Raw genomic sequence first — 27327 nt, forward strand, 5'->3', positions numbered from 1 at the left:
CATCAACTTGTAGCGTCAATATATATATACAGTGGGGCAAAAAAGTATTTAGTCAGCCACCAATTGTGCAAGTTCTCCCACTTAAAAAGATGAGAGAGGCCTGTAGTTTTCATCATAGGTATACCTCCGCTATGAGAGACAAAATGAAAAAAAAATATCTAGAAAATCACATTGTCTGATCTTTAAAGAATTTATTTGCAAATTATGGTGGAAAATAAGTATTTGGTCACCTACAAACCAGCAAGATTTCTGGCTGTCACAGACCTGTAACTTCTTCTTTAAGAGGCTCCTCTGTCCTCCAATTGTTACCTGTATTAATGGCACCTGTTTGAACTCCTTATCAGTATAAAAGACACCTGTCCACAACCTCAAACAGTCACACTCCAAACTCCACTATGGCCAAGACCAAAGAGCTGTCAAAGGACACCAGAAACACAATTGTAGACCTGCACCAGGCTGGGAAGTCTGAATCTGCAATAGGTAAGCAGCTTGGTGTGAAGAAATCAACTGTGGGAGCAATTATTAGGAAATCGAATACATACAAGACCACTGATAATCTCCCTCGATCTGGGGCTCCACGCAAGATCTCACCCTGTGGGGTCAAAATGATCACAAGAACGGTGAACAAAAATCCCAGAACCACACGGGGGGACCTAGTGAATGACCTCCAGAGAGCTGGGACCAAAGTTACAAAGGCTACCATCACTAACACACTACGCCGCCAGGGACTCAAATCCTGCAGTGCCAGACGTGTCCCCCTGCTAAAGCCAGTGCATGTCCGGGCCCGTTTGAAGTTTGCTAGAGAGCATTTGGATGATCCAGAACAGGATTGGGAGAATGTCATATGGTCAGATAAAACCAAAATAGAACTTTTTGGTAAAAACTCAACTCGTGTTTGGAGGAGAAAGAATGCTGAGTTGCATCCAAAGAACACCATACCTACAGTGAAGCATGGGCGTGGAAACATCATGCTTTGGGGCTGTTTTTCTGCCAAGGGCCCAGGACGTCTGATCCGTGTGACGGAAAGAATGAATGGGGCCATGTATCGTGAGATTTTGAGTGAAAACCTCCTTCCATCAGCAAGGGCACTGAAGATGAAACGTGGCTGGGTCTTTCAGCATGACAATGACCCCAAACACACCGCCCGGGCAACGAAGGAGTGGCTTCGTAAGAAGCATTTCAAGGTCCTGGAGTGGCCTAGCCAGTCTCCAGATCTCAACCCCATAGAAAATCTTTGGAGGGAGTTGAAAGTCTGTGTTGCCCAGCGAAGACCCAAATACATCACTGCTCTAGAGGAGATCTGCATGGAGGAATGGGCCAAAACACCAGCAGCAGTGTGTGAAAACCTTGTAAAGACTTACAGAAAATGTTTGACCTCTGTCATTGCCAACAAAGGGCATGTAACAAAGTATTGAGATGACCTTTTGTTATTGACCAAATACTTATTTTCCACCATAATTTGCAAATAAATTCTTTAAAAATCAGACAATGTGATTTTCTAGATTTTTTTTTTTCATTTTGTCTCTCATAGCTGAGGTATACCTATGATGAAAATTACAGGCCGCTCTCATCTTTTTAAGTGGGAGAACTTGCACAATTGGTGGCTGACTAAATACTTTTTTGCCCCACTGTATATATTTCAAGCGTTTGTATACATAGACATCCTATATCATATGTATGTATGTATGTATATATATATATATATATATATATATATATATATATATATATATATATATATATATATATATATATATATATATATATATATATATATATATATATATATATATATGTGTATATATATATATATATATATATGTTTGCATATCCTTTAATTATACCGTGTCCATTAATCCCTGATATATGGACACCTACTAGTAATTCCAGTCAAATTGTCTGTTCAGCCTTCAAAACGAGAGCTGGTACATTGTGGAAAATGCATTAAACTGTAATCAGAAAACACGGTTATATGCTATAGACCAGTGGTTCTCAACTGATCTGGCCTTGGGACCCACATTTTTCATGGTCATTATGTCCCGACCCATTTTTATTAAAACCTAGCAAATTTATTTCTCTAAAACAATCACACATACACAATTGTAATCATGTTTTTTTACTTAAAAAACAAAACCTTTTTCATCCCTGCATACAGAGCTCTCTAGCAATGAGAAACTGATCAATCAATACTGCGTGCTGCTGATTTAGGTGAATATGAAAAAGATGAACATCATAACTGATCACAGAAATATAATCTTCAAGTTGGCTTAGTAAACGGATTGTTTTTACTCAACAAGTGTTCAGTGAAGCTTTTCAGATAGTTGGGGATGTGCTTTTTTCCTGTCTCCTGTGCTTTGTTTCAAAGTCTGGGGTGATGGTTGACAGAGCTACTCTCAGATCATGTTCAGCGTCCAACCTGTTCCTCTGCTTGGACTTGAGCTGGACCAAAGTTGAGAAGCCACTTTCGCAGAGATAGGTAGTGCTGAACTTAGTAATTAAAGTGATATATAGGCCGACACATAGGAATCATAAGTCAAAACGGGCTACATTTGGCTAAATTATAAAAGGTATAAGTGGTCATTTGAAGAGCCGTTTGGGAGCCGAAAGAGCCGGCTCTTGTTGGTGAGCTGATCCAAATTATCCGGCTCACTAAAAATAACCTAAAATCTCATCTCTAATCAGATGGCCTAATCACTGGTACTATTTTTAGCTATTTTATTTTTTCTCCTACACTCCGCGACCCATTCAAAATGAGTCCGCGACCCACTTTTGGGTCGCGACCCACCAGTTGAGAAACGCTGCTATAGACCCTAGAGTATCTGTGGTATAAAGGCTGCAAAGAATTTCGAATTATAAATATGTACAATGTATCCTTTAAATACGTCCATGGAACAGATGTGAATAATAGATACGTGTGGACCGCTGAAGAGGTAAAACTTTTCCTTGCCCTCATCGAAGAAAAAAACATTACAGCTATTTTAGATGGAAAACAACGCAATTCCACTATATATCAGGACCTAAGAGAGGATGTTATCAAAAGGACACGACAAGCCCTGGAATGTGTGTAGTTTTTGCTCCAACCACTTGATTGAAACGCACCTAATTCAAATTTATTTTTTGCGAACCTTCTAAAGATTCGCATCACCTTTTAGATGGAAACGTGACTACAGTAACGTTAGTAGTCGTGAGTTGTAGAGTTTCGCTACAGTCTGCTGAGCGTCTAGAGCCAGAGAAGGAGAAAGCGGACCGCTGGGATAATGTTACACTAAAAACTAATCAGCCTTCACCTTAAAGTTTATCCGCTCGCTCAAGGGGCTCCGTGGTTACGCAGTTGGATAGCGCATTACGCAGTTGTAGAAGTTTAACCACCACTTAACGTGCTTCCCTGCAATACAACTGGACTGAATTGAATTTATTAGGTTTTTACTCTCTCACTCACACAAAGACTTCTACTATCACAGACTATTTCCATATCGATATTATCAGCAACCTTGTTTAGAGTGATTAACAGTTATGCCTGGACGGACTGCAGTGAGCAGAGCTTCCCTTATGTTTATATAACGTTAATGGGCTCACAGTAATGTTACTAGTAGTTGTGAGTTGTAGAGGACTGGGATGTTTATTACAATTTCGGGAGAGTCTGCTGCCTTAACTTACCTTGAAACCAAACCAGACAAAACCTTTTATCCTCTCCGCCATGTGTGTGAGCACTGTGCATGCACAGCTTTCACTGCTGATTGGCTGTTACCCGTCGTGGCTCTGCGTGTAACCAGAGCGTGTAACCAATCAGAGGGGCGGCGCGGCTGCATCAGAGCCAAAATAACCCAGTTTTAAATTGATCTCTTATCGGCCGTCGGATCAAAAAAAAAAGGCAGATGCCGATACGCGTCAAAATGCCGAATATCGGCGCCGATAATCGGTCCGGCCGATAAGCGGTCAATCCCTAATATTGACCATACCAATTGAATATTGATCTGTAGCCTACTAAACAAAATTCACTTGGTAAGGTCTGATGAGCCCCCTATATTAGATGGCGAGTAGAAATATATAAATTTGATGGTTTTAAATTCAGTGTCACATGTTATTGTGGTTGTTATCTATCCCAGCGGTTTCAAGGTGTGCCTGCATGCGTTCGACGAGCACGGAAGAGACAGTTTCACAGGAGTGCGCCCGTTTGTTGTGCCGCTGGACAGGACGCTGCCCCTCCTCTCTGCCCACTCGCCTCTCCATTGAGAATGCATTAGCAGACGCGACAAATGCTTCCCGTGTAAAAAGCCCTTCATGGCACCTGAAGCAGAGTCCTGCACGGGTTTGGATACCCACTAGGGGTGTAACTGTACACTGAAGTCACGGTTCAGTTCATACCTCGGTTCATACCTCGGTTCAGACATCACGGTTCGGTACGAATTCGGTACAATGAAGGGAAAAGAAAAAACAATAATGCAGAAGGCAATTCTTTTTTATTGTCTCAGGTTGTACCACCTAGTGTCCTACAGTCTCTTTCCTGAGCTAGCTGCAACAGCCTGAACTGTGTAATCTAAGATGTAAACAGTAAACAATAAGTACCCCACATCACCTCCAGACTTCAAAAAATGAACGTAGCAGGTTGTGAAATCTTTCTCCTTCTCACAGACGTTTACGCATGCTCTAATTTCTAGTACCCTCCCCCTCCATGCATTAGCCACTAACAGTGGCCATTCCCTATCCTTCTCACAATCATTGGCTTGCTACAGATTCCGGATTCATCGACGCTCCCCTTCCACGTTTAACGTGCAAAAATAAAAAATATTAAAAGGGCAAATTTACAGATGTAAAATTCAGTCGCACACTCTCAAATTTTGGTCGCAGTCTGGAGCCCTCTGTAGGCCTACTAGACAATACATTTTTGATTTCAGGTATTACCATCAGTTACCTCATATTTAAACGAACAGGAGGCAGGCTATGCCTGTCTGACACTGATAAATATTGCAGATTTCGGTGTAATGTGTTTGAGTTTATTTTTCTGCTGTTTGAGTGTAAGACCTATTGCCAGGTGCCTCCTGTAAGGCTCCCCCTTTGACGGCATGCTAACATGAGGGTCCATCTGCTATGTGCTTGAAAATGTTGAATGGCTGCGGATTCTCAATCTCTGTGGATTAACACAGACACCACGACACGGATCGTAAAGAGTAGCCTTGCATTCGCAACACAATCTCTGCCTTCACTGAGAGATTCATGACAAGTGCAGGGCAACAGTCTGACAGTCTGCATGAAAATTAGCATCAATGGCCCACCTGTAAAAGAGTGCACCCCCAATCTGACGGCAAACCACACCACCAACTAACACCTTTTCTGCGGGAAACCCTGCAGTGTGTCCTTCTCTTCTCCTTCTTTGCTCTTCCGGTTCTCAATCACTTACTCTTCTCTATTTCGCGTCTTCTTAAATGAGGGTAAATAAAATAACGCAATCTTTTCATTTTTCTTGTGGTTCAGTGCATTCATAGTTAAGACGATGGATAAATATTACTATTTAATCATCAATTATCGATATTTATAAGGGCAGTGGATGTTAAAAAATAACAGAAATAAATAGCAGTTCAGTCTTCAAAACTTGGTATTTCTTCCATAGGACTAATATGTCTAAAGAACATTTGCTTTGTAAACAGTAACTTAATTTGATGGCTTGCCCAATGACTGCAGAAGCTCAATCTCATTTAAAGTGCTATAAATGTACAGGGGAGCCCACATAATGGGATTTGTAAAGCAGAGACTGAAGCCGGTCTGCACTGTCTCTCTAGTAGTGGACTCTCCAGCACTCCAAATAAAGGTTGCGCAACATGTAACCATAGCGACAAGTCGGTTACGGCCAAACTGAAGTTAACATCTGCTGTTGTCCCTCACTTAAATTGACATGCAATCAATTAAATGTTATAAAGTCTACTGTCTCATAAGACCAGAATTAACTTCTTCCACACTCCTTAAACTAACTATTCATTTAAGTTGTGATTTTCTTCAGTTGGGAGACCAATTCTCCCTAGCACTAGCCCATTTCTCACTCCGCCTGTCCAAAATTACTGCCTGGACTCGATACCCCGTTGGCCTCTCATTGAAAATATACGAGGGCTGAGGATTCTTGTCTAAAATGCCTTTAAGCTAGACTTGGAAATGGGGCAAGGGGGTACTCTTGATGACACGTTGCCACAGAAGCATAGATACAGAAAGTAGCAGATTTGGGTATTGTTGTGCCCTACACATCAATACTGTGAAGCGGATCCACAGAGATATTGCTTATACTGGCAGCATACACTTCCATTATTGCCTAAAAACACATAAAAGCGTTTTTATATCGTGTGACGATATAAAAACGTCTATCGTTTCATATGATGCTCTATCGTTTATATCGTCTTGTCGCAAACCACACTCTTTACGGTAATATTTTTCGTCATTTGGACGACGCTTTACATTCTTCCACACGGCACATGAAGGCAACACAAACAAACATGGAGGAGAGTGAACGTGACAATTCTGAACAGGAGAAGGACTCCGACGACCAGCCAAGACAAAGTGAGCTTGTGCCTAAAAGAGGGGCTACTTCTATCGCATGGACGTGGTTTGGGTTTGAAAAGTCGGACACGGACCAGAAAAACGTACTTTGTAAAGTATGCCGCAAACCGGTCCCCTCACCAGACTCAAACACCACCAACCTATTTTACCACCTACGAAAGAATCACGACAAACAGTACGGATAGAGTCTACGGATGAAATCCAAAAAAATACAGTCGTCGAGTGCTCAAAACAAACCCCAGACCTTGCAATAAGCTTTTGCCCGCGGCACACCATATGACAAAGATTCACGACGATGGAAGGCGATATTTGTAGAGTATATAATTCAAAATGTAATACGAAATAGGCCTTTCCATGTGGTCATTTTATATAAACTATTTATTTTTCATTGAATTAACAGAAAATGTGCTATATCGTGATATACATCGTTATCGGGATATGAATGACCTATATCGGGATATGATATTTTGGTCATATCGCCCAGCCCTAAAAGCAAGTCACAGAACAGAATAAAACCATTTTGTTTGTTGGAAGGTCCGTCTGGGGTTTCTTGAAGATGTGTGATACCTTGTATGATACCAGGCTGAATATTATATATTTTTTTGACCGTATCATTTTTGGTGTACAAGATTGTCTTTCCAAGGTGATGTAAATTTATAATGATACCAAATGCATGGTTTTCCTGTGTCTTCCAGGTGCCCCAGTAATTATGTGTATAGTTCAGAGCAAAGCGTGCCCAGTCCAGCTCAGTCTGGTGGGGACACAGACCCTGAGGTCCACAGCTGGACCATGGAGGGGGCCCTGGAGCAGGAGTCCACTCGGCACAAGGTTTGTCCTGTTTCATTATACAGTGTATATATATCGTCATAAAAAACCCTCTCACATCTACACTGAAGTTAATTGTGTAAGCGGCGTCTCTCATCATCTTCTGATCACAATCAATGACAATTTCAGCCTAGCAGAGTTTGAGTGGACTTATGGCGCTTTTCCACCGTTGGATACCCTGTTCCATGGAAGTGCGATTCTGTCGACCAATTAACGGACGGCGTGTGTAGCTCGGAACTTGCCAGCAACGTTTTAGGCATCTCAGTATCCCAACGGAGGAGTACTGCAAGACGAGTACGGCTCAATACGGCTCAGTCTGGGTCACGCCCACTTTTGACAGTGGAAAGGCGATCCGTGCTGCATCTTTGCGAACTGAACCGACCCGCACCCTCCGGTGGAAACGCGCCATTAATCTCCAGAACAGAAATTTGGAATCGAAAATCTGTGTTTAATTTATGTTCAGATAGAAATTGAGTCTTGTTCAACAGTGTTGATTCATTTAACAACTATGTCTAACGCCTGAACTAACACCCTTCTACTCGTCCCAGCTAATGTTTAGCCGGCGGTCGTTATCCCAGTCTATCCTATTAACAGCAACAATGAACTCTATGCTCAGCAATATTTACAGGCCCTCTCTCTCAGTTGACTCGGGGTGAGGGGAGCTGAAGAAGCTCCGTTCTGATTTCCAACTGCCTGGGTAAAAAGCAGCGAAGAGTGCATTGGATTATAGGAAATAAAAACTCTCGAATCAGTCTTCTCAAGATTGTCTATCAATAAACTACTTGTCAAGACAGCAGATGTTCCTCTGTCAGAAAGTGCTGTATATTCCATTTTGAGTACCCCAGCAGTTAAATATGATCCCTCTTCTACAAAGAAAGAGTTTGGTTACAATGAAGCCAGACAAAGGCCTCGCTGTTCCGTGTCTGAGTTAAAAGTTCATTAAAGGGGACATATTATGAAAACAACACTTTTCCTGGGATTTTGGGTGTTGTTTTGGGTCTCTGGTGCTCCCCACACGCATACAAACTTTGAAAATAGTCCGTACATGATTTTTTTGAGTGAGATATGCCTTTCTGAAAGTACCCCGCCTACAGTTACCAAACGAGCGAGTCAGTTTCGGTGCCCCCTCCTACATTAGGAAAGGGGCACAGTTGAATATTACCTCCCACTTCCCTACTCCCCTCCAATCAGAGCATAGCTAAGATTTTGTGGACCAGCGGACGAGCTGGCACAGGTAAGCTCCGGGAGTGCAATCCCCGCCGGAGCTTCGGCAGCAGTCTATGGAAAGCCAAGAAGGCCATAATCCGGCCCTAGAATGGCGCGGTAAAAGGGCTAAACTGGCTGGATGCCGGCCGGAATCCGTACGGAAACCGGCCGGTTTAAACGCTCTAAGCCGCGGCTTAGACGCATTTAGCCGCAGGCGGCTATATATTGAGATGGCAGTGTGCGAAATACCCGTCAATATTCGGGGATCTCCTCATCGCCAGATTGTTGCGCAACACCGAACTAAATGTTCTCAATATGCAGTAGCCTAAGCCATAACATAACAATATTTCATGGATGCAAGCCAAGACAATCAGTCTATATCTATAGCCTAAATGACAACACACACACACACACACACGCACACACACTTAAAACACACTCGTAAAGCAACACTGACATAGGAGCCTGCATTGGCTAAAGTTGTTGAAATGCACGTTATTTTATAACAGGGAGAGGCAAAGTTGTGCATTTCAATGCAAACACGACAATAATTGGCACCATTCTTGCGCACTCAGAAGAACAATGAACTGAATAAATGCTAGGTATATAGCATATCGGAGACGGGCACACAATCAGTGCACTTGCAAATGAGAGCCTGCAGTATGACCGATCTTGTGACATTATTTAACCATCCATCTACAGCTAATACGATCAAACAGATACATCATTGAACACATACACAAAGCCCACAAAAAGCCAAACATCACCACGGCGGGTGCGCTCTCACTCGCACAATCACTCCAACTGCTCCAACTCCAAGGCTAGGCTTTTTCACTTAGACCACAACCAACCACAACTAACCCTGCAGTAGGCCTACCTGTGCACAACAATGCACAACAATCAGTTCTATACATTGAGTCTTTCTTCTGTTTGGCGCACATGGCTAATTTGCACACTCGCACAGGACTGGCTGGATCCGCTGGCCAAAAAAATAGAACATAGCCTGATAGAACTGATTGTTGTGCATTGTTGTGCACAGGTAGGTCTACTGCAGGGTAAGTTGTGGTTGGTTGTGGTCTTAGTGAAACAGCCTAGCCTTGGAGTTGGAGTAGTTGGAGTGATTGCGTGATTGTGCGAGAGAGAGCGCACCTGCCGTGGTGATGTTTGGCTTGTTGTGGGCTTTGTGTATGTGTTCAATGATGTATCTGTCTGATCGTATTAGCTGTAGATGGATGGTTAAATAATGTCACAAGATCGGTCATACTGCAGGCTCTCATTTGCAAGTGCACTGATTGTGTGCCCGTCTCCGATATGCTATACAGGCCTACCTGGCATTTATTCAGTTCATTGTTCTCCTGAGTGCACAAGAATGGTGCCAATTATTGTCATTATTTGCCTCTCCCTGTTATAAAATAACGTGCATTTCAACAACTTTAGCCAATGTAGGCTCCTATGTCAGTGTTGCTTTACGAGTGTGTTTTAATTGTGTGTGCGCGCGTGCCTGTGTGTGTGTTGTCATTTAGGCTGTAGATATAGACTGATTGTCTTGGATTGCATCCATGAATTATTGTAATGTTATGGCCTAGGCTACTGCATATTGAGAACATTTAGATCGGTGTTGCACAACAATCTGGCGATGAGGACATCCCCGAATATTGACGGTTTAAACCGGCCGGTTTCCGTACGGTGTCCGGCCGGTTTAGCCCTTTTACTGCGTCATTCTAGGGCCGTATTATGGCCTTCTTGGCTTTCCATAGCTCCGGTGCGGGGAGCTCGGTGGCAAGTCCGGCAGCTGAGCTCCCGGAGTACAATCCCTTTCTCCTCCATGTCGCGGTTCATGGACTTCAGAGTCAAGGCCAAAGTTCCTTTCCCCCCAATTCCTCTCAACCATGGCCGAGATATCCCCCACTACGAGTCTTTACTTGTTGTGGAAGTGCCAGAGACGTCAGACGGAGTCTGACGGCACATAGCTTTTGGCCATGATATTAGATATAATATTGTATAAATACCCATATATAATATTATTTTTATTATATTATATTATATGATATAGATATAGAGCTCCAGGAGTCCGCAAACGGCAACAATCCCTTTCCCTCCATGCTGTGGTTTAGTCCAACAGCTCATTGGTCAATGGGCAGCAGCTCATTTGCATTAAAGCTACAGACACCAAAAACAGCGCATTCTGAAGGGACTGAAACAGAGGGGAATAGCGGTAGGCAAGATTTTTTTTTCCTTAAGGCTATTTCCAGCAAACAGCTTCAAAAGCATGTTTTCTAGAACTCAAATACTATGTTTGCTTGTTGGGAAAACACCATAATATGTCTCCTTTAACAATCCCACAATCAGTGCTCAGTCATTATGGCTGATCGGAGCTGTAGAGGGTAGGCTATCAGAGTGTTTCCCCTGGCCAGAGATCTTAAGGATCTTAAGGGAAAAGACACAGAGGGAAATCTGAGTAAAAAGTTATGATTGCGTCACTGCTGAATGTGTGTTTAATACATCTAATCCACTTTTCTAGAGCTGCCCAAAGATTATGGAACAGACTCACTTTTTCACCTGGTTGCCTGCCTTAACCAAGTCTTTAATGTCTAGTCTTGCCAAGAAATATACCACCCAAAACTCTACTAAAGTTTCACGGTCACATCCTTACTTACTAGGACATAACCAAAATGTCATTGGAATCTCTGATTACTTCAAGGGTTAGGGTTAGCCAGGTCTCTGCCATCTTCTCATTTTAGCACCACCACGTGCTCCCTAACCATTTCCTCTTAAATCTATTGGTAAATGAACATGTCTCATGCACGACACCGAAATATACCATGACCAGTGTGCTTTCGGAATTTTGAATTGACTCTTATTACTTGTTGAGGGTTCTGCCTGTTTGACGCTTTCATAGTAAAGCATGTGTTGGTAGTACTGAATTGGGCAACATTATAGTTTAGTCTGTTGACGTTGACTGACCTCCAGAACGGTATCTAATGGCTTATGTTGTGTTTGTGTATGTGTATTCTTTTTTTGTCTGCCTCAGTGTAATGGAAAGGCGTGTGTATCGGGTTTGAGTGAGCGAGTTGTACAGTAAATGCGTGTTTGTATGGAAGAAGAAGGGCCATTGTTTGATGTCCTGTGCCCAGCTAGCCCACCAAACAGGCCTGTCAGTCTGTCAGTGCCCTGATAACACACTCTTTGTCTCTTCCAATACTGTGTCCAAAAAGGTTTCTCACAACCTGAGATGGAAACTCATCCCCCGCTTTTGTTTCTGTCCCTTGAGCTCAATGTAGGCTGGGCTTGATTTTTATACCAACAGGATTTTCTAGTTGAGAGAAGCTATACGATTATTTATCGAACTCTTAGAAATTGAAAACCAAAATCAAATGAATATCTCGAGCGAAAAGCAGTAGAAACACTTTGTTGCGTTAACCTGCTTGAAAATTAGTCGAAGTCTATGTGAAACTTGTTTTTCAAAATGCTAAGCAGGTAACCACCACGTGTGTGTGTGTGTGTGTGTGTGTGTGTGTGTGTGTGTGTGTGTGTGTGTGTGTGTGTGTGTTCCGTTTCCCAGATTGAGGAAGAGTCGTTGCACACGCTTACGTCGTACGATGTGGGACTGAAGACGGAGAGAGCAGAATCACTAGAGCAACCGCCAGCAGAAAACATACACAACAGTGAACTGGTTAGTGTCCAAAAAATATCCACATCATAAAATCTCCAAATTTCCCTTGCCCGAGGGCTTTTCTTGTCACTCTACCTGTTTAGTACAAACAATGTCATAGCGCTGATAACCAGTTTGTATGTAAGGCACTCATTTCTTTCAAAACAATCTCTGGCCAATCAGTAAGTTCTCTGAGATGTAGGCAACATATTTTACTATACTAATCAACGGTACAAACAGTATTTGATGGTCCGTGATCCATTCCAAGTAATGCATTTGTTTTGTTGCGTATGTTTTAGTTTGTGGGCTTTCTCTGGGGTTAGGAGAAAGCCAGTGGTTGCAGAGCCACATCAATTCATCCTACTGTCTTTCTCTTTCCTTAAGAATCTGACCCCAGAGGAGGCGTCTTCAGCGGCAGATATCCCACCAGACCAACAAACAGACTTTATACCGGGTTCTCCTGAAACCAGAAAAGACACGGAGCCCCAGACATACTCGGATCCACACTCTGAAGGCCAGGACCACGACCGGGCAGCCCAGGCTCAACAGTCCCCCACTCCCTCTACCTCCTCCACGCTGGTCACCCCAGACCAGCCGCCACCTCCAGCCCAGAACCAGGCTACCACAGACATCACTCCACCCCAAGCCCTCCTTCCCGAGCCGACGGAGGGTTCCGGCGATGCCCCCGCGCCACAGCCCACCTTGGAGGCTGTCCCATCGGCTGACCCCTCCGGGGAACAGTCCCCAGACGACATCCAAGACGCGCCTACCTCAGGAAGCGTCAGCTCCTTGCACACAGGGTAAGAAGGACCCCAATCCTGCCAATGCAGGACCTCCACGTCTAGCTCCATGGAGGATTTGACACTCACTGCAGACGGTCATTTCTGACAAGTTTGCAATGTAGGATCTATCATGGTAGTCTCTCAACCAGTGCCATTGGTATAAACTACTTCTTTTGAAATGCATCATGTGGAATGGGTCAACCCACTGCAGCTGTCAAGTGTCAAATTACGCACATCATTGGAGTATGCTTTTCGATGTGTGCTGAACTTTTACGCTGTGTCTTCCAATTCGTTATCCTCACAGTATTCCGCCACAATTGGATGTGGTGGAAGTTGGTCATTGGACCGTCGCTAACCTAGATTCATTCAGGATCCAACCTCATGGCTTCCTCACTGTCCGATTCCTCGAGCAAAAACACCTGCTTCCGAGAAGATTGTTTACTCTTTATTTGAGCTGAACCACAACAGCCTTTCCCTTTCCCTCCCCTCAGTTGAAGAAGCTGTGTTAAACAGCATATCCTTTCTTTCCCCTCAGTGCAGTGTGGGTTGCCAGTGACGGAGACGAACCCCAAGTAGACAGCTTTGTCTCTGCTGAGCACTATGTTGAGCTCTCTGACTCACAATGTGGAGTCAAACTGGCAACCTGTGCAAACCCTACTTTTGGCAGCCCTCTCCCCAGGTGAGTTAAGAATCCAGAAGGCCAATCAGAATACCAAGCAAGGTAATCGTAGAAACGCCCCCTCACCCAATCACCGCTCACCGCTAAGTGCATCCGCTGTTCGCTGGCCTTGCTCTCCTCCTACGCCTCCTCCACTCTCTTTTACTGCTGTTTCCTGGGCAAAGCCAACAAAGGCTAGCTGGTAGCTGAAGAGGGATGACATACCCCCTGTTGGAATACATCTCCACATCCATGTCATTTTCGACACCCACTGGTGAATTGCTGGCAAGGTCACCAATGGGTGTCGGAGGAGCAACGTGGGTGGTAGAGATGCACTTGCACAGTTGTGTTGTGTACCTTGCCCATTGTTTTAGTGAGGCCTACTTCTGTCGTCTACCCTACCATGCTCACTGTCCACTGTCCACCTCTCCATCTCCCTCTCCTACCTCCAACCCTTTGTCTCTATGCTACAGTGAGGATGTTAATGAAGCGGAGAGCCAGTGGTCCGAGCAGCAGGTCCAGGAGGTGGAGGCCCAACAGTTGAAGGTGTCTCTGAGCCCAATAGAGCGGCAGGAGGAGGAGCTCCAGGTCCTGAGGGACAGGGACCTGCAGGGAAATGCTACCGCTCCCCACCAAGAAGAGGTCAGTCGTTCACAGCAATGTGAAGCATGTGCTTTGGGTCTGCCAGTGTAATGCGGGATACAACGGCAAGGTCACCCAATCACCATCAAGAGAAGGCACTGTGGTTAAAATATGGTAAACCTTGTCGTGACCATGGTTTGGTGTCTTCAATGTCCTGTTCCTGATGACAAAAGACCCCCCTGCCCCCCTCTTCAAAAAGGGTGTTCAAAACAGCCATGCCGCTTTTGAAAGGGAAGGAAACCTTTTTACCAGTTAGCCTTGTTAAAGCTTTTTATAGGGCTGTTACATATTTTCTGTTATCTTAGCCTTGTCAGGGCCCCAGACTGCTACCAAATGGTCGCATTTTGCGACCAAAATGTTAGTGTGCAACTGAATTTTACATCTGGTCGCACATGTGCGACCGGTAAATTTGCCCTTTTTCATTTTTACACGTTAAACGGGGAAGGTGCGCGTCAACGAATCCGGATCTGTTGCAAGCCATTGAATGAGAGAAAGATAGGAAATTGTGAAACTGTTAGTGGCTAATTTGTGGAGGAGGAGGGTCCTAGAGATTTAATATGGAGCGTGCGTAAACGTCTCTTGTGAGAAGGAGAAAGATTTCACAACCTACTACGTGTGTTTGAACAATTCGCAAACTATTGACTCGTTCTTCCGACCTGCGGCTAGTGTGCCAGTGCCAGAGTCCTGCACGGGTCTTATTTTGCAAACCCGTACCCGCAATAATTAAAACCGCATCCGACCCATGTTCTGACAGTAGCGCGAATTACATTCCGCACCCGACCCGACCCACTATTTATTGATATCGACGCCCGCGCCGCACCTGAAGGAAAATTAGAAACATTAGATGGAACGCCGGGGAATTACACTACGTAGTGTTTGGCCTCGTGCTTTAGATTGCTGTGCAAAAAAAAGCATATCATCCACTGTTGACGGTTTTAGTTGACTCCTCCGCTCGTGAATAACATCCAGCACCGGAGAAGTTTCGCTCGTAGTCACAAAACCTGCGTCTGACCCGCGCTGTTCAGGCGTCCGACACAGTACATCATTTTTCACTTGTTTCATCCAAATTGTGCAGGTCACCCGTCGTGCACCCGCGGGTACCCGAACCCGGTCAGGACTTCATGTGCCATAAAGGGCTTTTCACACTGGAGGCATTTGTCGCGCCTGCTAATATATTCTCAATGGAGAGGCGAGCGGGAAAGAGGAGGCGCAGCGTGGTCGTCGAATGCATGTGCGCACACGTGGAAACAGTTGGAATAGATGAGAATCACAATAAAATATGACACTGAATTTGAAACCGCACATTGTAATTTCTGCATCTATTACCAAAATATTTATTAGTAATGCAGTGAAAAAAAATTGAAAATCACATTGGCATGTTGATTTATGGTGTGTGCCCCTAACATTTCTGGTTGTGCCCCTAAAATTTCCAGTTAGGGGCCACAGTGCTCCTAGTGAAAAAAGTTAGTCTGGAGCCCGTACCTTTTGCAGTGCTTGAATATTTGCCGCCTCAGATGAGAGATGCTACATAAACTCAATGTTAATAAGGTAGATGTGTGTCATCCCAGCTACAACCATGCCACAGAATGTGTGCACGGGCAGAGCAAGAGATGGTGGCTCTAGCTAGCCAGAATAAATGGCACTCCTGACAAAAGACGTGGATCATAAATGTTTTAGCCGCACAGCCACGTGAGTGTATGCATTTATTTTCCTGTTTTTGTTGGTCTAGTCCGGAAAGTATTTCCTGGATTTAATTGTGAGCCTTCGCTCTGTGTGGCAACTTAGTCAGCCAGTGAGTGGCTGGCTGCCTAGCCCACTGGCATTCTGCATGCTGAATGGCCGTGGCTGTGCTTTTATATGTGTAGATGTATTTGTGTTGTTGGCTTCGTAGACCTTCTCCTGGGGCACCCCTAGGTTTATGTAATCCCTCAAAGAATTATTCACAGTGCAATGCATCTCCCTGCATTACCAATGCCAAAGGCTCTTCACACTCATCCTAGGTAGAATCTACTTAGGTTCCCATCTACACTTTGTACTACTCTCTTACTCTATTTAGCCAAAACAAATTTAATTAGTAGTTTTGTGCCTGTTGATGATAGAGAGGTGGGTTGTTATGCACATAGTACGAGAGTCTATTATAATTCATAGCTCACTGAAGCCAGGAGGACTATAAAATGCATCCCATGTAATTGTGAGTGGAACATAAATCATGTGCTAACTGAGGGACATCCTGATCTTAGAAGGCTGTGTTCTGCTGCGTCCTCCTGATACTACTGCTGATTTCAAGGGGGTCATATTCTGCTTGTTGGTGCTTTCAGGCAGGGGATGCCGGCGTCTCCACAGAGACAGACTCCTCGGTGCCGAGCAAAGAAGATATCCCAACCTTTGATGAGTGGAAGAAACAGGTCATGGAGGTGGAGAAAGAGAAGAGTAAGAGACACGACGCACGCATGCATGCATGTATGCTAGCACACACGCATGCACACATTCATGTGTTTGTGTATTTGATTGTGATGTGGATATGAGAAACTGTTTTTGTTGAGAGGAAAATGTATGTTATCACAAAGAAAATTCTAGTTAGTCTGCACTCTTATTTGCGCTCGAAAACTGGTCTATACCTCTCTCTTCAGGCCATGTGTCATGCTCACTTGAGCGTGAGTGTATTGGTGTTGCGTAACCTCTTACTCAATGTGCTCTGCTCCTACGTTAGTTTCCACTGGGGCCTTGGGCCCTGTCCTACTGGATTCCAGTTTCCATTGTGTTAGCGTGCCCTGTCCTAAAGCATTTAATTAAAAAAAACACATGTATCCTATGTGAGTGGAAGCCCTACATGGACTTGATAGGCTAGGCATGTGTTCAGGGTTACCCACAAAAATGGTTAAGTGGAGGGGGAAATGCTTTGAGAAAGGGGAAATTAAAGGTGTCAGGCCGTACCTTAAAATAGTCTAATCATTGTCAGGAGTCGATTCACATTGTTTACTTAAAACTATTTTGCGCTTAAATGTATAGTCATGTTCATTATATTAACTAAATTAAGCAGGTTATTTCGACCGCTAACAACCCAGGGAAGACTTTCACAGTTGACTTAAATGGTGGCGCTAAGATCACATAGGCAGGTGATAGATCTTGTCCCCATCAATTGGGGTAACCCTGGTGTTCACTTCATGTCTTTGATGACGCTGGTCAACCAAACATCTAAACAGATGTAGCAAGAAGCTTCAAATGCAATGTTATAATTCCCCTGACATTTATGGGAAAACTTTTCAGCACTAACACCTTTCATCTACATGAATAGCTTTTTGGGTTGGTTTACAACCCAAGTTAATAATAATCAATTACATTATTCAGGTATGAACTTATTTTGAGTAAGATGGGAGTATACACATCATTTTCTATTGAATGATTAATTCCTCATATGGTTCACATAGATGATGATATGATCAAGGAGACTCAATGAGCCCCATGACTTGACCCTTTGCAATCAGGAACCCTCTTTGTTCTACTGGCTTTAGTCGCTCTGTTCCTGCCTTTTAGGTCAGTCTCTTCATACCTCAACCAACGGTAGCCCCCACCCTGTGAAAAAGGTCAAGAAGAATTTCAAGAACAACTACGCTTCTGTGGAGTGTGGTGCCAAGATACTGTCTGCTAACATTGAGGCCAAGGTGAAACATCTATTCCAAGAAACCCGCTGCATTGTAGCTGGGGCTACAATGTCACCAGTGCGCCGACATTGCTTTGATGCATTTCTACTTCAGATAAGGAATTCTCCAATATGCATAGTATGCATATTGGAGAATTTGTATTTGAACGTCAGTTATAAATGCAAGTAAGCCATGTGGAAGTCCAGACACACACTCAAAGTGAATTGCTCATACAAGGGGTTTTGACTTGTATATGACCGGGTGATATTATTCAATGAATATAATGATAATACAACTTTATTTATATAGCACCTTTCAAAACAAAGTTACTAAGTGCTTAACAATAGGAACAGATAATCCAAGACAATTATTGCAAGATTACAAGATGCAATACATTAAAATATAATCCAAAAAAATAAATAATAATAAAACAAGATAAAATAATTTGAATAGTAAACGAAATGCCATCAGTTGGGAAAAGCCATAAGATAAAAAGGAGTCTCAAGAACAGATACTGAGTTTGCCTGCCTGAGATCTCCAGGCAGGAAGTTTCTGCAGCTTAGGCGCCCAAACAGCAAAGGCCCGGTCACCTTTATTGAGAAGACCAGATTTAGGAACCTTGAGATGGGACTTCAGGCTCATATGGAGTTAGCAGATCACAGATATAGGCAGGAGCATGACCATTCAAGGCTTTAAACACAAGCAATAAAATCTTAAAATCTATTAAAAATAGTCTGTATATTGTTATTATAGTTACCAAATATTATGTATATAATGTCAACGGTAAACTCATGATACTATTCTCCTTTTTATTACAGAGCACCTCTGCTATCCTCATGGAGAATATGGACCTGTACATGTTAAATCCATGCAGTAACAAAATATGGTAAAGGCCAAAAAGAAAAACTATTTGGCTGCAACTATGCGTCATCTTTTTTTTTTCATAATCAAGTTTTCAGTTTGTTTTATTTTATTTGATGCATGTATTTTTGCTGTAATGTATCACATTTGGAAGTTGCATTAGATATGTAAGATGCAATGCATTTTCTGTGAAGTACTTGATGGATGATTGCGTTCTCCATCCACTAACTCTGTCCCCGGGCCTCCAGGTTTGTAATTGAGCTCTGTGAGCCCATCCAAGTGAAGCAGCTCGACATCGCCAACTTTGAGCTTTTCTCGTCCACACCCAGAGACTTCCTGGTCTCAATCAGCGACAGGTACACTCACAACCGGGACACTTGAGCACATGTAGAAGAAACATGTTGTGTTTGTGCACACAACGAGTGCTTAACTCTTTGACTCCGTTTTCCATGTTCAGGTACCCCACTAACAAATGGGTGAAGTTGGGGACTTTCCACGCACGGGACGAGCGCACCGTTCAGAGCTTCCCATTGGACGAACAGCTCTATGCAAAATATGTGAAGGTGCTGCTCTTGTTCATTTTTGTTTACTGTCTGATCAGTACATTAATGCAATCTGTGTGTGCACAGATTATTCAATTTATATAATAAGTATATAATTTGGCCTAAATTGTAGATGGTTTCATTTCCATACCACTACTCCATGAAGACAGATTACACATTGGTCTTTTTAACACAACTGTTTTGAATTTCCCTTCAAATCGAAGTTTGAAACCGGTTGTCAGAGTGCGATGCAAATGGATGTTTTCTCCATTCAAACAGGTGGGAACAGGTTTGCGAGAGATGAAGGCAACAATGTTCAAAACCACCCACTGAGGTGGCGCATGCTATTCTCAATCTAGATAGCTTGCCGTCTCATGATGCGTTTCAAATCGAGATGCAATCAAAATATAAAAAAGGTTATAGAATCTAGACATCATCTAGACATCTCTAGACGTCTCATAAACAGAGCTGTTGAGTTGTTACAATTACGTTGTTACTTCACGGTTGTTAATGACGGTCTGTTGGATGTCTGGGAGCCCTAAACCTAATCCATTGAATGAAATTTAGTATCCCTAAAGTGGGCCTCAAACCCACACTGACCTTTTCCCTGTTGAATTAAGATAGCCATGTGATCAGACTGTGAATAACCTCTTGTATAATGCATTAAGTTATATACAGTAAGCGTTATACAGTAAGATAAGCACTGCAGCCTACCTGTGTAAATCTGATGTCTTTGTGCAACTCTTGTTCTTCCCTTTGTCCTTGTTAATGTCCTTCCCTCTGTTGCCCTCCTTTTAAACCTAGACAACAGCTTATTTGAGTGTGCTGCTTGTAGATGTACTAGCTTAATCCTCCTGCGTTTGTCAGCAGTGCATTGCCATATGAAATGAAAAAACACTTAATGCTGTGAGCTAATTGCTGACTTTCTTGGAGCATGACATACAAATCTAATGACTTTTGTCTCTTTTTCTTTCTGTCCTCTTCTCGCATCAGATGTTCATCAAGTACATAAAGGTTAGAACCTTTCTCTCTGTCAGGGCTCACAAAGCGCTTTTACTTTGATACGCTGTAATGAGTATTTTGGTGGCGGAGCACGATACTGATCTGTAATGCATGAGGAAGGCATTAAGCCAATGGGACACACAAGCACTGCCATTGATTTGGGTAATCCTGTGTATTTTGTTACTTTATTGAGTGGGAATACAATTAAATACGTGCCTGTTTGTTTCCATGGGGATGATTGGAGTTATATAAACCAAACCAATGCTTGTGGGTTTCTAGCTTTAATGTGGATGACTTATTTGTGTTGACCATGTGTTGCCTGAATATCCCTCCCTTACAGGTGGAACTCCTGTCTCACTTTGGATCGGAACATTTCTGTCCCCTCAGCCTCATTAGGTGAGACGTCTTGAAGAGCTCTTGAACCGGTTTTATCCAGGCTTCCAATATATTCCAAATCTCAGGTCCTCAGAGGGCTACTACACTCTGGGTCAGTTTTCCACAACACGGGTGCAATGGGGTCTGTGAAGCTGGTGGGCCTCAGGACATTTTCAACTGAACTGTTTCATTAATGGAACTATTGTGAAGAGGTAATCATTGAGAAAATTATCTCTTTCCATTCTAATTATTTAATTATTTGTTTGTTATACCACCAGGCACGTCAATTAAGATCGACATTTAGATCAAGAATGGCTGCTGAATTGTACTACCTTGAAAGAATCACTTCGCCCAAGTGTCCATGGTAGCTTCCGGTGCTTCATGTTCTGTACAGTTAATCATAGTCTCATGTTGCCAACAAGGACAATAGTCTTTTAAACTTACTATAGTTACACCAAGAACTGGAGAGCACTGGGAATGTTCCTCTGGAATTAGCTGTGGAAACTCAATAGCTAGTGTGGGATCGAAGATTCTTATCAACCAGAGTTGCGTGGCCTCATTATTTTAGTGTAAAGGAATCATTGTGAAAAAATGATTCATAGCGCATTTTTCACAGTCATCAATGACTTCAAACTCTTTCTCTGGGTTTATCAACCGCTAACCCTTTTAATTCAGTAAAAGACTTGAACTTTGGTACCTAATGCATTTAATACATGTATAAATGTGTTAAGTTATGCAAGTTTGTTTGTCTTTGTTTTCATAGGGTATTTGGCACCAGTATGGTGGAAGAATATGAAGAAATAGCAGATTCTCAGTATCCCTCAGAGAGACTTGAGTACCTGGAGGAGGACTATGGTAAAACACAATCTATTGACATTATGCCAGTTCCTTTTATTTATTTACAATATACAATTTTTCAATATTTATTTACAACCAAGTTACTGATATTACAATAAAGATCATTCTTTCGGCAAAGCCTATTGAGAAGGGTTGCATTATATTTATTCTTAGAACACAAAAGTGTTTTGCTGCCAATGCATTGAGAACTGACTGGTGTGCAAATTACAATTGATTGAACTAGCCCCACCTTGCTTCACAAAACACAACGTTTGTGTGTTCAAAGTTCTGTCAAAGTCATCATTAACTGTGTTTGTGTGTGTGTTCTTCTCAGACTACCCTCCAGGTTTCCAGCCCAATGAGGACAAGGCTGCAAAAAACCTCCTTGGCTCTGCTACCAGTACGTGTGTTTGTGTGTGTGTGTGTGTGAATGCAGTGTGTGTGAAATACACTTTAAGAGGCCGATCACACAGAGCAAGTAAAGCACACAAAACCATTGTTTTCCTCTGGCACTTAGCTTCTTCTTCGCTTTGTGTTTTCGTGGTTTTAACCACACTGCACGGGCACTCTGAATAGTTCTCACAAAGCGCTATGGCATGCTGTTTTCAGAGCGTCGTGTCTGTTGTGACACTGTTCTATGTGATTGGTCCCCAACACAAAACAATCACTGGATTATTTATAAGAATTTGTTTAGTTCATATTCAAATTTCTTCAGATAGACGGTTTGGGAGTCTGCATGTATCGTATGGATTTCTTTATTTTTGGTACTCTGGTTGGGGATGCCCGCGTTTGCACGGGCACACACCAGTAAACATTAAACATGTTGAGACTTAACGGAGGCCTTTAAAAACATCATGTTTCCATTGAAGAGTGTTTGAGGCCCTTATAGACAAAGATTGGAGCAGAGTAGGCAAAGAGCCGGATGGTCGAGTGCTTGTGGCTGAGATCCTTGTGATTAAGCCTCCAGCTGCTGCCTGGCGGATGTTAAAGCCAGGAAGAGACATTGAGCATGTTAAATAAACTCAAGTCTGCTATCTTCATTTTCAGATGCCATCCTGAATATGGTCAACAACATAGCCGCTAATGTGCTGGGGGCCAAACCAGAGCTGGCCGACGGGACACACCTAGAAGGTAACTGAACCCATCTCAATCTCCTCCCTCGAGGCCGCGGGGGGCCCGGGCCAAGGGCCCGGGCCAAGGTCCCCAAGGCAGCCTCCGTCTATCAGAAGGCCTGGACAAATGCACAAAGTTCTGGGGATATTTGTAAAGTTCTAGGCTGTGTGATTCATACCGGCCTGTGGAGCTACATGCTAGGCCAGCTTATGCACGATGGAAGCGGAGATGCCTTTCTATAACTGGGGAGGTGGTTTGTTCTTCTGCTGTGCTAACCCTGCATGTTCCTCCTTGTATTAACCATTCCTGATCACGTGTAAGAGCCTGGAGGAGGCTTTCATATTTCCCTATGAAAAATGTATCAGTGCTTTTGAGTAGCCTACCAGCGAAGTGTTTCATACCACCTCAGGTATATAGTCAGTTGTTTGTGTGGGGGACACATGAATGGTCAAAGGACTGCATTGATATGTTATGGTACATGCACTACTCCAGGCTCACTACAACATATAATAATACACTCTACAGCTGAAAAACATACTTTTTCACAGATGGGACTGGCCGTACTGTTGACTGCATCTCAATCAGACTCAGACTGGTTTTGTTAAAGGTTAGATAAATAATAAAGTTTGCATATAATCTTGTGTTCAGTGGATGTACAAGAACATGTGGACTTGAGTGAACTTTAATCATAACAATTGAGATTCTTACCTTATTGCGCCTCATGTAGGAACAAAAGGGGACGTTCATTCAGGGAACACATTCATCGACTGTTTTATGATGAAAAGTTTATTGGGTGTTGAATTTATCGAATTCCAATGTTTACATGGATCTATTAAGATGAGGTCACAACTTATGTAATGCTTTGCCCTGTTCTCTTTACTTTTGAATGTTGTTGGACAGTCTCTTTCAGTTCTGCCTCCTGATTGGTGGACTCTTTTCCGCCCATTTCCCACACTGACTTCATTCCTCCTTCTAACCACACATTTGTTTGAATTAACTCAAACAAATACTGCTTTGACTCGTCCGTCCACCCTCTAATTTCAGTCTCAATCTGCATTGTATACATTCAAGTATGTGTTAAACTGTGTGTGCAGAGTCAACCAGATGTTTACTTTGCCTGTGGCACTGCATCAGCAGGGTTTGCACAAAACCATGGTTCTCTCTGTTCCCTCTCAGTGGGGCGAAGTCCTACTGTGGGACGCAATCTACACTCCATTCACAACGCACCCTTTCCATCACTGCATTCTGGGGAGTGTTAAAGATTAATCAGCAATTTTTTTTGTTCGAGAGAAGTGGGTACCAACTAATAGGTGTACCCAAACGCTTAGAAATACACATGCAGTGGCTGAGCAATAAGTACCAGCGCCCACTTATACACAATTATTTCTGCAAGAAGGCCAGGGCCAGTGGCAAACTGTGGAAGACAAACTCAGCAACCCTGCTATGCTACTACTGTGTTTTTTTGGTTAATACAAATAATAACAAGCCATTATTCTATATGATATACTTCTGATGTAATTCTGTATCATATGGAATTATGGCTTGAAATATTTCAACTGCATACTATGTTTCATTTTTGTGTGGGCTATGTCAGTTCCCATCTAATAGTTGCTAACATTCGGTCAAAGGAGATACTCGTGGGAGATTTTGGAGAACAAGTATGTTCATCAAAATGATTAGCTAACGTGTTTACTATCAGTCCTCCCGCCTCACTCAGGAATATTTTTTGTCAGGGTTTTTGTATTAGGGCTGACTCAAGTAAATATAATAATTTATAATATTCAAGCTTTGTGTATACTTTTAACAACAAGATTGCCTGAAATAGCAAATCAAGAGAATGCTGCAAACAAAATGCTGCAAAAAAATGCTGCAATCAAAAGCCCAAGTCCGGATCTGGTCCCCGCTTCTATAGCTTGAACAAACTTATTTGGAATGCAGTTGCGTTATTGTCGTTAATAACAGGGATTTAAACAGGAAATGTATCTTAAAAGTAACTGGTATGTCATGTGATGCATAGTTTGGTGTATATTTTTCCGTTATTGCACACATTCGCTCTTAACAACATACGTTTCCTTTCCATCATAAATCATTTTATTTATATTTGAAGGATTCAGAAATTGGATATGGCCTGGCTTTGTGTTCACGTGTGTGTGTGTGTGTGTGTGTGTGTGTGTGTGTGTGTGTGTGTGTGTGCGCGTGTGCGTGCATGCGCACGTACGACCACCTCTCAGATAATGACACGGAAGAGGCGGGGTATGAAAAGGATGAAAGCCCGGAGATCCTGCTCACAGCAACGCCAACGATAAGCGGTTCCGCAACGTAAGTCTCTGTCTGTATGTTAAGTAGAGATGTGGTTACTACTACTTGGTCTATTTTCTGCAGATGTCTGTGACCGCATCAATGACAAACTAAGGATGAGTTCATTCATTGCAAGTCTTAGTCTTAGTCATCTCAGATTGAATACTCAAGATATAAAGAAAATAAATTTGCATGTGGCCAATATCAGATTCCAGTGTGAACTGGTCACATTCTTAAATTACCGGCATGTGCAAAATATCAATAACAAAGACGTCATAAGCAACAAGCACGGAAGTGAACATGGACACTGTGTGGACATTTATACACTGGTGGAAGTTCTCTTCATGAACTGATAGTTTTTCCTTTTCATTCTCATTGTCATTTCTATGCTTGAATTCCTTTTAGATTGTTCCCCCAAAAAGAAATCTGGCTCGAATATGAATGTTGCCCAAATCAGAATTGAACAGATTAGATTCCATGGGATTTCTGGTGATCATACTGTTAATAATATAATGAGCTAATAATGAGCTAATTTAGCTTTCACTGTGAAGGAGATTTTCATTTTATGCTTTTCACTAGATTGGAGACGGCAGAGGTGGAAATGGGACCCACTGCGTCCCAGCCGAACTCTGAGCTTCCCACTCCTACCCCCTCCTCTCCAGAACCCCTGGAGTTCACGCAGATCGTCACACTGGTGGAGGTGGATGAGGAGGAGGAGCAGGAGGAAAAGCAGTCCACAGTCACCCTGATGGACAAGGAAGAGGGCGAGGAGGAGGAAGAGGAGGAGCAGGAGCAGGAAGAGAGGAGGAGACTTGAAGGGGAGAAGGAGAATATGAAGGAAGAAGAAAGGCGGAGATGGAAGGAGAGTCAAATGTACTGCCCCCTCTCCCATTCCTTCTCCTTCTCTTTTTCCTGCATGGCCTCCTTGCCAGAACTTCTGCACGGCTGGTGCTCGGCCAGGTTGGCCCGCAGCCTGCAGCGCAACTCCCGCCGCAGGCAGTTAAACGCCCAGCAGGCCCAACAGGCCCGCAAGGAGACACACGCCCCCACCACAACAGAAGGTCCTCCCGTGGTGCTGACCCCCGTCGGCACCTCCCCCTCTCCCGCCTCGATCCAGGAAATCCTACCCCTGACAGAAAGTGTGGTTCCTGACCCCCATCCTTCGCACCAGACCATCGACCAGGAAACGCCTCCTGCCAATACACATGCCATCAGCGCGCACACACATCCTGAAACACACAACCCCGTGCCCTCACCTGCCCCAGGGCCCCAGATAGTGTTGGAGCCCAGCCAGACCGCCACCATCCCCCCCCACAGCTTCTCCCAGGCCACATTGAGCAGGCCCACCCAGGAGGAGGGTGGCGACGATGTTGCCGCCCTGGACTCTACCCCCCTTCCCACCTTCCACCAGGTGTTGGTGATGGAGACCCAGGTAGCCAGTAGTGTCACCTTCACCCCCACCCCAAGCCTCACCCTGAAGCCCACCGCCTCCGAGACTGCCGCTCAACAAGACTACTCCGTTCTCCCTGTCCAGGACCAGTCCGTACAGCCTCTCCTCTCCGCCTCCCATCCAATAGACACCATTCCACCTCCAACGGAGCTGCCCACAGACGCCCACACGGACCCGGCAAGGCAAGGTCCGGACGGCGGGGAGCTTCTGAAGCCCGAATCCCACTACGCCTCTGGGGAGAAGGTGGACCCTCATACGGCCCAGGCCACAGAGCACCAGCGGGGGGAGGACTCGGTGGACGAGCTCCTCCTCAGCTCCAACGGGAACATCCAGCGGTCGGCCACGGAATACTACGCAGAGCTGCACGGGGACTACGGGGCCGGGAGTGGGAACGGGAACGGGGCTATGCTGAACGGGGCCACGGTGCACGGCTCCAGCCAGAAGGAGAGTGTCTTCATGAGGCTGAACAACAGGATCAAGGCCCTGGAGATGAACATGAGCCTGTCCAGCAGATACCTTGAGGAGCTCAGCCAGAGGTGAGGAGGAGCCCCACGCAGACCCTAGGATAACTAGATCATTCGACTATTTACAGCACTTGCACAGAACAAAGATGATAAACATCAAACAAAATATACGCAATTATTCCAAAACGAAAATGTTGAGATCAAGTAATGGAAGCTTTGGAGATGGCACTGTTTATACGATATGTTTCTACAATAATATGTAAACGTCAAATCAGGGTCCATGGGATATTTAATAGTCTTGTCTGTCCAGGTACCGGAAACAGATGGAGGAGATGCAGAGAGCCTTTAACAAAACCATCATAAAGCTTGAAAACACCTCTCGTATCGCTGAGGAGCAGGTCAGCGACAACCTACATCACAGTGGGCATCACAGTGG

General features: G+C 43.8%; 1 protein-coding gene across 6 annotated transcripts in view; it reads left to right on the forward strand.

Moving 5' to 3' along the window:
- Positions 1 to 27327, forward strand: part of suco (SUN domain containing ossification factor) — a 53786-nt gene that overhangs the window by 20024 nt on the left and 6435 nt on the right. For 3 of the 6 annotated variants that reach the window (XM_079739859.1, XM_079739860.1, XM_079739863.1), the window contains exons 2-19: positions 7239 to 7371; positions 12137 to 12247; positions 12611 to 13026; positions 13544 to 13687; positions 14140 to 14308; positions 16627 to 16738; positions 17843 to 17970; positions 18768 to 18835; positions 19059 to 19166; positions 19268 to 19373; positions 20346 to 20366; positions 20695 to 20750; positions 21493 to 21584; positions 21901 to 21966; positions 22614 to 22697; positions 24911 to 24998; positions 25557 to 26963; positions 27202 to 27289. In XM_079739859.1, the coding sequence (XP_079595985.1) occupies positions 7239 to 7371; positions 12137 to 12247; positions 12611 to 13026; positions 13544 to 13687; positions 14140 to 14308; positions 16627 to 16738; positions 17843 to 17970; positions 18768 to 18835; positions 19059 to 19166; positions 19268 to 19373; positions 20346 to 20366; positions 20695 to 20750; positions 21493 to 21584; positions 21901 to 21966; positions 22614 to 22697; positions 24911 to 24998; positions 25557 to 26963; positions 27202 to 27289 (3397 nt within the window). Of the gene's footprint in view, positions 1 to 7238; positions 7372 to 12136; positions 12248 to 12610; positions 13027 to 13543; positions 13688 to 14139; positions 14309 to 16626; positions 16739 to 17842; positions 17971 to 18767; positions 18836 to 19058; positions 19167 to 19267; positions 19374 to 20345; positions 20367 to 20694; positions 20751 to 21492; positions 21585 to 21900; positions 21967 to 22613; positions 22698 to 24910; positions 24999 to 25556; positions 26964 to 27201; positions 27290 to 27327 lie in introns of those variants that run through there. The other 3 variants (XM_079739861.1, XM_079739862.1, XM_079739864.1) reach the window with 3 other exon arrangements.

The sequence above is a fragment of the Pollachius pollachius genome (genome assembly GCF_949987615.1).
Source record: "Pollachius pollachius genome assembly, chromosome: 7".
Classification (NCBI taxonomy): Eukaryota; Metazoa; Chordata; class Actinopteri; order Gadiformes; family Gadidae; genus Pollachius; species Pollachius pollachius.